This window comes from Pipistrellus hanaki, assembly GCF_964339955.1.
Source record: "Pipistrellus hanaki genome assembly, chromosome: 4".
Taxonomy (NCBI): domain Eukaryota; kingdom Metazoa; phylum Chordata; class Mammalia; order Chiroptera; family Vespertilionidae; genus Pipistrellus; species Pipistrellus hanaki.
In genome coordinates, this window is record NC_140506.1 from 27,780,282 (window position 1) to 27,792,007 (window position 11,726).

At 34.9% G+C, this 11,726-nt stretch overlaps 1 protein-coding gene across 2 annotated transcripts in view; it reads left to right on the forward strand.

Annotated features, from left to right (window-relative positions):
- NDUFAF2 (NADH:ubiquinone oxidoreductase complex assembly factor 2) overlaps positions 1–11,522 on the forward strand; it is a 90,044-nt gene extending 78,522 nt beyond the window's left edge. For both annotated transcript variants that reach the window (XM_084880624.1, XM_084880625.1), the window contains exon 4: positions 11,178–11,522. In XM_084880624.1, coding sequence (XP_084736750.1) covers positions 11,178–11,429 — 252 coding nt within the window. In that variant the 3' untranslated portion in view covers positions 11,430–11,522. The remainder of the gene's footprint in view (positions 1–11,177) is intronic.
- Positions 11,523–11,726: the final 204 nt, after the last annotated feature.

Genomic DNA, 11,726 nt, shown 5'->3' on the forward strand with positions numbered 1-11,726 from the left:
CATAAATTGAATAAGCTAAACCGAGGCTTCATGTTTAAAGCATGCATTCAATATGCAATAAATTGGAAAATACATCCTTTGCCATTATTTAAATGTCAACTTAAATGTGCAAGGTAGTAAATAGTTTTCAAAAGTTTTAGGAGATGAATGTGCAAAAAAATTCAGAAAACTACTGCTACTATTGTTTATGAATATACAAAGATGTAGTGAAAGTATAAAATATGCCTGAAATACTTAACAATTCTAAAATATCAACATCATTTAAGGAATTATCATAGTAATATGCATAAGAAACAACCTTTTTGGTGGCCCAGTGTTTGGCATTCCTTTTTAAAGCCTTGATGCGTTTTTAAATTCATTTGGTTAATTCTTCAGCACTTGATATGTGCATAATAACCAACATAACTTCTTTGTAGACTTCTGTTGTACATACCACCCTTCCTAGATATCATAATTGTTAAATTACATTTAGATTCTATTTTTAGTATCAATTTTTCCTCTGTGGAACTGAATTAGTTGGTTTCTTTAAGGCAGCAAGGAAAACACAATTCACATATTGCCTTCAGAAATTGGATCTTATTGCAAGGTCACACTGGAGCATTATGTCTTCAGTGGTACAGCCATTCTGGAATCTGGTTTCTAATACTAGAAAGGATATATCCTGAGCTTGACCAAAGTCCTATTCTTTATTTTCCTCCTCACATATTTACAAAGAGGTGGTTGAATGGGTTTATTGCCATGCACAATGAAAGGTCCCTGTTAGCCAGGTTTTTATGCCAATCTTTTGACCTCTCTCATGCCTAACCATTTGTGCCTGCCTTTGACCAGCAAAGGAACAGGCTTGTCTCCCCTTAGGAGTGCCTGAGGCTCTACAGTTTAAACCTACCTGCCAATGTAATTGTGGGGCATTTTTGTGACTCTTTGGCTTGACGACTACCATGACTTAACTTGATTTTTTCCCTTTATTTTATTAAAACATTAATATAACCACAATTTTTAAAAATAGAAATAATAGGGAGAGTAATGGGGGGGGCGGTAAGGACACATATGTAACACCTTAATCAATAAAGAAATTTAAAAAAATAGAAATAATGAATTACCTCAAATCCTGTGGCTGGCTAAATAACCATTAACATTAACAAGTGAGTTTACCCATGCATACATTGGTACATAACTGTAATTTTGATATACTTATTATTTTGTATTGATCCTGTAGTCCTAACTATCATAATGAATAAAAGCAAACACTTGAAACAATAATGTAACACTTAGAGATGCCTTTCTGTGAGCCTTCTTTGATATTGACCTCTAGCTTTGTAAAAACGAAAATATAAAGTTTGTCATGCTTAGAAAACTGTAGTAAGAAATGAAAGTATGTCATTTGAGTGTTTTGAGCTCCTCGTGCACTTTTAACCATAAGCCAGTGTGCTTCTCTAACTGTAGGTATTTACTTATATATCGTGCGAGAAAATTTTATGCCAGTTTGTGTTGTAAATTTTTTTGGTTTTCAAAACATCGATTTTCGGATACTAAAAAGTAGTATCTCAAATTTCAGGCATCCACATGTCCCACTCTAGAAGGATTGCTTCCTGTATAGTCTATGCAAAGCTGAGGTCTGAGTTTGAGCTTAGTACATTTTTCCTTCTCTTTTGACCTTTATCTGACTTTTAAGGAGCAGAACAGAAAAGATGGTGTTGTTTTTAAGTTGTAATAAAGTCCTATTATTCATTATTTTTAGATATACTTGAACTCAGTTCTTCTGAGATTTCATTATAACTTACTAGGTGCTTATTTAAAAGTATACAGAATTAGTTCTGAGTAGTTCACCTTCATATGTCTTCAGTTACTAAGACAAGTCTTATTTCGGTTTTAGAACTGGGCTTACATCCGGAGTGAAAAAGGTTAAGGGAGTTAAATGAGGTTAGGGTTGTTGTTTTTTAACTCATTTCTTTTTTTTCCAGTTATCTCACCAAAACAGTTTCTTGTGATTTTCTTCTCCCTCTTTTTATGCTGGAGAAGTAATGATTTTCCTTATAATTTAAAAATAAAAATAAATAAATTGCTGCTGACCACTTTTATCAGATATAATTTGATTTCTTTAAATGGGAGAATGGGATAATGGTGTTTAGGAAAATTATATTGATTTCTTTGGTGATGTACCCTCTAGGACACCAAGCCACAGTTGATTGCTTCTGATTTTATTATGTCTTTAGGCATGCCAGATTTTATTCTCAAATGCATAATATGACCATGATAAAACACTGTACTCATTTGCTAACTATATGATGTTGCTATGGTAACAGGAATTAGGCATTTTTATATATTTTTTCAGATATTTATGTGTTCATTTCATTCAAATATACTTAATTTCCTTCTCAGATATCACATTCTGGTGTCACTGTGATGCATTTCTTTGCCAGTATTCCAAAACATGAGTAAATGGATATGTCATCCATAGTAGGGTTTTTCAACTTATGGGATACATTAGTGAATTGTGAAATCAATTTAGTGGGTTATAAGTATTTTTTCTTTTTAATGAAGTAGAAAAAATATGGGATAGAAAATACCAGCATATAAAACCTTACTATGAGTAAATATTACTTTCTGAAATTCTTGTTTCAGATACACACTATAAATATATATATGCGTACCAAGTTGTGGTGTAAAATGTATTTCTTACTGTGATGGTTAATTGTTATGTGTCAACTTGGCTAGGCCACACACTCAAGTATTCGGTCAAAAACATTAGTCTAGGTTTTGCTGTGAAGATGTGGGTGTGTGTTGTTGTTTTTTTCAGATGAGATTAACATTTAAATCAATAGATTTTGAGTAAACCAGATTACCTTCCATAGTGTAGATAGACATCATCCAATCAGTTGAAACCTAAGAGAAAAAAGACTGACATCCTCTGAGGAAGAGGGATTCTGCCTGCCCTGCCTGTAGACTGCTTTTGGACTTGAGCTGCAGCATCACCTCTAACCTGAGTCTCCAGCCTGTCAGCCTACTAGGAAGATTTGGACTTACCAGCCTCCACAATTATGTGAACCAATTCCTTAAAATCAATCAATCTCTCACCTCCCCCTGTACATTTTCACACACACACACACACACACACACACACACACACACACAGACACAGACACACATATTCCTACACATTCATACATGTATATGTGATATTGAGTACCTGTTATGTATTAGGCATTGTTCTAGGTATCTGATGAAAATATGCATCATTCACAGGGCTCATAATTCACAGGAACTAAAAGTTTGATGCAAGATATTTGGATATTTTTAAAGTATCTCAATCTGGTAGGTCTAAAATGAAACTCCTCTTTTCTCCTATTTCCCACCATGGTCAGTGACATTATCTGTCATCACTCATCAGAAACTTGGAGGTTGTCCTGATTTTGTTCACTTGCACAAACTTGGTGACCAAGACTTCCTTTTGAATATCTTAGCAATCTGTCTTTTCTTCTCCATCTTATTCCAATAGCCTTGAGTTCTGCCCTAATGATTTCTCCCTTGCATTTCTGCAGTAGCATTCTAACTGATTTCTCTATTCCAATCTTACCTGCCTCCAATCCAATTTCTACAGTTGCCAGAATCATTTTTTTTTAACATGGTATAGACATTTAAATCTCTCTGCTATGATTGCCAGATTTCTCAAATAAAAATACAGGGAACCTACTTAAATTTAGCTTTTAAACAAATAATGAATAATAATAAATGTAAGTATGTCCCATGCAATATTTAGGATATACTTATACTAAAAAATGATCTGTTGTTTATCTGAAATTCAAATTAAATATTTTATTCTTTTACCTGGAAACCTACTCTTGCTTCAAAGTCAAAATCTGTTCCAGGGTTTCAGGATAAAACCTCAATGTCCTAACATTGCATGTCATATGAACCACTGGCAGGGTCCTGAGTTTGCAGTGCTTCTTTACTCTTCCATTCCTGCAAACATGTACTTTATATCTTCCCAGAATGCCCCTGCTTGTCTCAGTTCTCTGGTTAATTTAAGACTCAGGTATCACTTCTCTAGGAAGTCATTTCTAACTCCCTAGTCCCTACCATGTGGACCATAATAGGAACACAAGCTTTCTGTTTCTCATATCATTCTTTGCTTAATATCACAAAATTAATCATATTGTAATTTAAATAATATTTCTACCTATCTCTCTTCTCTGGATTGTGAATTCCTTAAGGACAAGTTAAAAATTGTGTCTTTTCACTCTGTGTCCTTGGCACATATAGTGGACTCTCAATATATAAATGTACCAATAAATGAATGAGACAGAAGCCAAGAACCCATGCGCATTAACCACGTAATTGGCCATCGGTGCTTACCCAGATATTCCCCACCTTGACTCCTGGGTAAGTCTTTGTCGCAGCAAGTTACCTCCTTGGCCTGTCCTCCTACTGGCTCCCAAGGAATCTCCATAAGAATATCTCCAAGGCTTTGAATTGTAGGTGCTCAGGATACATTTGTTTAGTAAAAGAAAGAATGAATAGTGCATGAATGAATGAGTGTATCTTGGAGGACAACCTTCAGCAGGACATTTTTTATTCTCTAGGGCTGACTGTAAGCTGAAGCCCCAACTTCTCTAACTATATCTCACCTCTTCTTACCCAGCTCCTCTCTTCCCTTCCTTAACCTAGGTCCTAGGAGATAAGTGTTTTCTCTCTGCAGCAGCTGGCGCATTACAGCTCAACAAATGTTAGCAATCATTCGCAGATGGAACCTCCTCTTTCCTCCAGGGCTCGCCACTTATTTCCCACTCAGGAGCCCAAGCCTGGAAAGCCACGGGGGCCTGACATTGCTTTCTCTCCCAGGGATTGTGGTCTTCCCTTCTCACACAAGGGAGCAAGGTATCCTTTGTCTCCCACCAGGGCAATTCAATTAAGTAAGACTAAACGATTATATTTATTTTTTTAATTAATGTTTAATAGCTAAATTTCTTTTTCAATTAAATAATTGTATCTTTATTGTCAAAGTCTCTTTTTCATATATATGGAGGTACATTTATATAAAAGGAAATACCACCTACAAAACTATTAATGACTTAGGCTCTGTGATTAGTTCGTTTTAATGACATTTTTGAGGTTTAATAATCTGGCTCACGTTCAAAGAAAGAAAACTCAATGCCAGAAATTCCTAGCCATCAAGGAATATAAACAAATCTTACAATTGTCTCCTCAAATAACAAGAACAATTGAGATCAACTTCTTGCAATTAGAAATGTTTTGAAAAAAGTGCAGGGGAAAAGTTCAAGAAAGCATGTCAAAACAACAAAACTCAGTCTAATGTTCATTATTGTAACAGATCAAAGTCTGTTTGCAGTATATTTGAATGTTAATAAATTAAATGTGACATTGATTTGGCAGAGGCACACTAGTAATTGGCAAAAACACATAGCAGGAGCAGCTTCTGCTAAAGCAGAACTTGCTTGGTTGTTGGTTCATTCTCATAGATTTCTTAGCAACCCAGTGCTGTCATACTAACCTGTCATTTATTTACCCTTTTGGTTTCTACTCCCATCCAGGCAAGATTAAATTCATTTTTTATTACTAATCTAGCAGGTGTTGCCTCTGGTCTGAACACAGAGTACCTTTTGGTGACCTTGTACCTCTCCCGTTTTTCTCTTCTCTCTTTCACATATTAAAAATGGGTGATCTAATAACTTATTATTATATCCTGTCAGTTCAACTTGTAGAACTAAAAATGTAGTTTAATTAAACAGTTTGGCAGTATTTTTAAGCTTAGGCATTCTATTGCATTTGCTAGGCCTGAATTATCTCATGGTATGTTATAAAATTGACGCTGTAAAAAAAATATTCAGCTTACAACATTTTGAAATAGTTGTTCCCCAAATTCCCATTGTAATTATGTTGATTGTGGGGCAGGGATGCATAATATATTCTAGGAGGCCATTTTCTAAATAAAACCCTTCTACAATAACTGACATCTATGGTTTAGGGACCTAGAACATACTTTATGCCAAATAGTCACATACCATCTATTTACTAAACCTTTTTGTATTCTTCAAAAAAAAATTTTCTTAAATTGACTCAAAGTCAGTGTACTCATATTTAAATTTTTTAAATGTACATTAACACAAAATTATTCAATATATATAGTTTAAATTATAGAAAGAAATTAATGCAGATATCAAAGTCAAATATATTTATACTAGAAGCCCAATGTATGAAATTTGTGCAAGGGGCTCGACCCTCACCGCTGTAGCGGCTTGCCTTGCCTTTCACAGCCCCAGCTTCATCCGGAAGGTCGTCCAGAAGGACGTCCGGCTGTCCAGTTACTGTCTGTTATTTACTAGGTAATATTTCTAAAATGTTTTCTGTGTATACTTAGAACTGCATCCAAATATTCAATTCCACTTAATAGTATAGATTCATAGTTGTTCACTCCCACACCTCTGGTCCAAGTGTGGCCCCTGAGATGCAGAATGGCTTGGAAACATGAGACAGAAGAATCTTTGTGTAACCTTTTAACTCATTCAGATATATTTCCCAACCTTTCCCTTTCCCTGATACTCATCAAGTAAACTAAACTTTCTTCCAGTTACTATAACTCCAACAGAGAGCACTTGTGGTCAGCTCTCTCTCTTCTCAGATACTAGAGTGCAGTTCAAAGTCCAGCTTTCCAACGTTTCAGTTTCCTTTATCTCTCCCAAGGCATCATCACTGAGACTTTTGTCCTACTCTGCAATTTGTTTTACCTCTTTTTTGTAGTTCTAGTATCCAATTCTGTTATCTAATATCTCCCACAGCTATAACTATATATTAGAGCTGATTTTTTTTTCACCATCTTGGAAAATTCCTGTGTACTAGAATATCACATAAGGGACTGTATGATTGGAGTGGGATTATATCGTGCCTAAGGTCTATGCATAAGTTGTAAGTCAACATGTTAGTAGATTGCATTTTCAAGCTTTGTTTTTATCTGGATTTTATAAATAAATAAATAAATAAATAAATAAATAAAAACTTTAAAAGCTTTCTATCATTACCATACATAGTAATATACAGCATTGAATACAATAATACAGCTAGCATTAGGGCTCTTAAGCAAGGCTCTTAGCAAAGAATTGGCATTGGAAAGGACTTGAGCTACAACCTTTTGTATGCTTGAGTTCACAACACTGAATTAGTGAATAGTATGCAATAAATAATCATTACTTGGACTATTCTACAAAAACAGGGATGAGCTTGTTAAAGACATCCAGAGCTTTTTCTTTTTTTGGAAATATTTTTTTAGTGTAATCCTTCACAAACAATGGTAATTTATAATGTGACATAAAGAAACTATGTAGACTCAAATACTTAATACATAATACTTTTACAGCTGAGTGTCTGTTTTCCCAATATCAAGCATAAGCGAATTTGCTCCAACTGAACATCCCTACTGTCTGTTGAAAGGAGAAAAGTTGTCACAGAACAATAATCATCCGTAGAGGATGTATCTAAGGATAGGTTTGAAATAACAGATTAGATACAGCTCATGCTTTTTCTATTGTCATTATGGTTCCTTTCTCTTCTTCCCTGAGACTGGTATCCTTCAATACTTCATTCCCAGAGACTCTTTGATGTGACCTTCTGAGAATGGAATTGACCTCATGCATGACTTCCTAATTGTTAACTCCACTGCACTCAGCTTCAGATGGAGAAGTTCCATTGTTGACATACTCTTCTAAGTCCCAGGCCAGGGAAGCCAAGGCCAATGGTGTAACACATGGAAGAGTGGGTGGGCAGAAGCTGTTTGTCAGATGGGAACAGGGAGGGAATGAGGCATTGTCCTCCCTCCCAGATAGGTGCTATTAATTTGAGGGCTGCATATGATCACTACAGTCCTCTTGCCTTTCAGGCTGCACTTCTCAACTTAGTGGTAACTGATATCTTTGCAAAGCTTGAAAAGTCCTGTAGGTGGGGATACAGTCATGATATGCCTCAAAACCCACAGCAGTAGTTTCAGTGGACTGTATGAAGGATTTGTTGAAGGATTTTAGAGGAGGTGTATATAAAGTTAAGGGCATTGAGTACCTAGTAGAATGTCCAAAGAAGGATCCCAGGTTCAATTCCAGTCAAGGGCATTTACTCTGTTGCAGGTCCATAGGGAGGCAAACAATCGATGTGAGAGTCATCATATTGATGTCTCTCTTTCTGTGAATTTCTCCCTCCCTTTCACTATCTCTAGAAATCAATGAAAATATATACTCAAGTGAGGATTAATAATCACACAAAAGAAGATAGTATTATTTTCTCCATTTTACCTATGAGGAAACAGAGACACAGGAAGGATAAACAACATTGACAGGGTTACCCAGCTCATAAGTGGCAAAACTGGATTTGTATGCAGGAAGTCCCTAACCACTATTAAGAAACTTCCAGAAAACCTAACAATGTGAACAGTATACACATCCATATTTAACATGTAAACATTTATACATGCACTGTCACTTTATTCTCATTTTCAGATAAGGAAACAGACTGAGCCCTAGAGGTCAGTCTGCAGACTGAAGGGTCCCGGGTTCGATTCTGGTCAGGGTTGCAGGCTCGATCCCCAGTAGGGGGCATGCAGGAGGCAGCCGATGGATGATTCACTCTCATCATGGGTATTTCTATCTCTCTTCCTCTCCCTTCCCCTCTGAAATCAATAAAAAAAAAAAAAAATTTTTTTAAAAAGAAACTGAGACTGAAAAAAGTTAAGTGGCTTTCTTGGTGTCACCACTTAACTGAGAAGTGAAATACTGGGAACAACAATGAGGTATTTCTTAGATAAATCATGCCACAATGCAAATGATAAAATATCACAGAGCCACCTTTTTTTCTAAAATGTTAAAGAATATTTACTAACAGGGAGTAAAACAGTTTGTAAAAGAATAAATACTTATTTTGAATATATGAACATTCACGTAAAGGAAGGGCCACTTACTCTTGATTTATCCCTATACAAACACTGAAAGAAACATACTGTTTTTTTTTTTACTGATAAACATGACTTAAGATGATATTGTTCCAAGAAAATATAAGGAAAATTCATACTTTATGGCAGTTTCTACTGTAAAATAGGCTCTCTTACAAAATGACATGTTTATCTGTAAGTCTAGAAATTCCTAATTTTCTACCTACTTTCATTTTATCTATTCCAAATATTTACAAAACTAGATTTCCCTTCATAAATGATTTATGTTCTGTTTAACTTTAATGGAAGCTGTTAGCAAGAGTCTGATAACAATTAGTTTGTTTAAAAAGACAAAAAGGAAAATTCTTTTTAAGGGAAAATTAGTCTCCATGTTTTTCAATTCTGAAATCTTTATTACATCTTCATATGTTAAATTAATTAACATATTTTGATTGGCTCTCCAGTTGCCTAAATAGTTGTTATAAGAAACTGAGTGGTCAGAGTAATGTTAAGTAAAGAGAAGTTATGTGAAAGCAGGAAAAAAGAACAGCTCTTTGCCGTCCATTTCCTTTCATGCAGAAGGCAGAGGCTTGCACCAGTAGAACTGAAGCAAATAAGTAGGTACATGCAGCTTCAAGCTATGTGGCTGATCCTCATACAAAAGCCAGGCAAGCTGCAAACCAGTATCTCAGTAGGCTCTTGCTATTACCCATGTTGGGTTACTAGTGCAAATTCAATTCAGTCTTGAACCTTTCATTCTGCTCAAGAGAAAGACCTCCCATGAAAACAGTTTATAGAAGATCTTGAAGAGTATGGAAGCATGGAAAAGTATTTTCTTATACTTCCACTATCCCAGTATCATACTGAGGGAGATCCTTTATATGATCACCTCACCTGAGAATTTTACAATGTATGAGAGGCGAAGAGTATCCTCACCCTCATTCATAGCAACTGTCCCCAGCTCATAGTTACTATGGTTATTAAAGTAAATTATTTGTGGGGAATTGTTTGTTTTGTGGGAATTACAAGAATATTTATATTCTTTCCCTCAAATGTTCGCTTTGAGAAGAGATTCATTTGATGGACCCTTTGTGTCTAAAACTAAAAATCTGTAACACTATAACTCCCAAAAGCTTTTTCCCTTTAAGTACAAAACATTATCTTAACTATTGGTGCTTGTTTTTAAAGGACTATTGTTACTTGAAATTCATTTGAGAAACCAAGATTGTATCATGTACATATGCATGTATATATATATATAGTTGAAATATATATATATATATATAGTTTAAGTGTCACTGGGAGTATTTGGTTTTGTCAGTGTTGCCAGATATGTTACATTAACAAGTTTTTTTATATGTACTTTTAAAAAAATTAGAAAATATTATAACATAATAAAGAAAACATTAAATGGCCACCCATTTAGAATTGATCATGAAGACAGAAGAGAAAGAAGTAATCAACAAAAAGATATGACTGAATTTCATGTTTTTAAGATGCACATCTTTTCAAATTTTTAGCTGTGAAGGTGTAGTAATTGCTTTCTAGTGGTGCAAACAACAGTGGTGCTTTTCAATTTGATGGCCTTGTATTTAATAAAGACAGTGATAAATTCCTTGTAATTTGGGATATATTATAGATCTATACAGAGAGAATAGCAGGCTGCATTGCACGAATTGCTTGTACTGGTTTGAGGAAACATTTCCATTTGCAAAGCGTTCTCTGGAACTGATGAGTAGAGCATGCTGAACTCTGGTTCCATTCCTGTTTGGCTGCCACACCACTCCCGAGCAGAAAGAGTAGTGGGGCTTGGTTCTGGCAAGATAGAGGGGCATCATTCTGAGGCCATCTTTCCTTCAGTTCATCTCCAGTAAAAAGTATGAATACTGATGATTAATTTTGAGGCAGAATATAGCTGTTAAGCTTAGAGAATCTTTAATAGAATGTCTATTAGACTGTATAATATTTCATGTTAGTTTGTTTCACTTGTTCAGTAAATATTTCTACGTTATGGTTCTTCACATCTTTTTGTTATAGTACATGAGAACAGAACTATTTCATTAAAGTGACTCTGCTATGTAATATAGTTTTTTCAAACGTATCTTGTACATATCTATATATTTGAATAAAAAGCAAGTATTATGTGTATATATACTTTATTTTTCACTAGCTATTTTTTTTAATAAATCCTATAAGTTGGGTTTTCTTCTAACTAGAAACTTAAGTTTCTTCCATCTATACATTCATACAGGAAATATTAAAGAATGAAAAGTACAGAGAAGACATTAAAATAAAAAGCAAAGAATTTTATGAAAAAGAAAAACTCCTTAGTAAAGAAAGCAATGAACTCTTGGCTCCACCAGTTGAAACTCAGATTAAAGGGCATGCTTCTGCCCCATACTTTGGAAAAGATGAACCGTCCGAGGATCCCACGAGCACTGGTAAAACCTTCCAACCAGGATCCTGGATGCCACAAGACAGCAAGAAGAAGCACAATCAATGAGTGCCCTGTGGTAAAAAGTTGTTTCATTTATATGTATGTGACTATTTTAACAAATAAAAGTAAAAAATTACTTTGTGATTTTATGACTATACAGTAGTTCTCTATTCCATTAAGTTTAAGTATTCGTATTTTTAGTATGCACAAGAAATGTGAGGAATGTGCTTAGTTTTTCCCTCCTTCAATTGTTCCCATAAGAAGTATAATGTAGCTGGAAATGCTCAGGAATTTGGATCCTTAATATTTAAGGACCCCCACCCCCCAAGATATATCTTGGTAGAAATGATAAGGATAGTGACC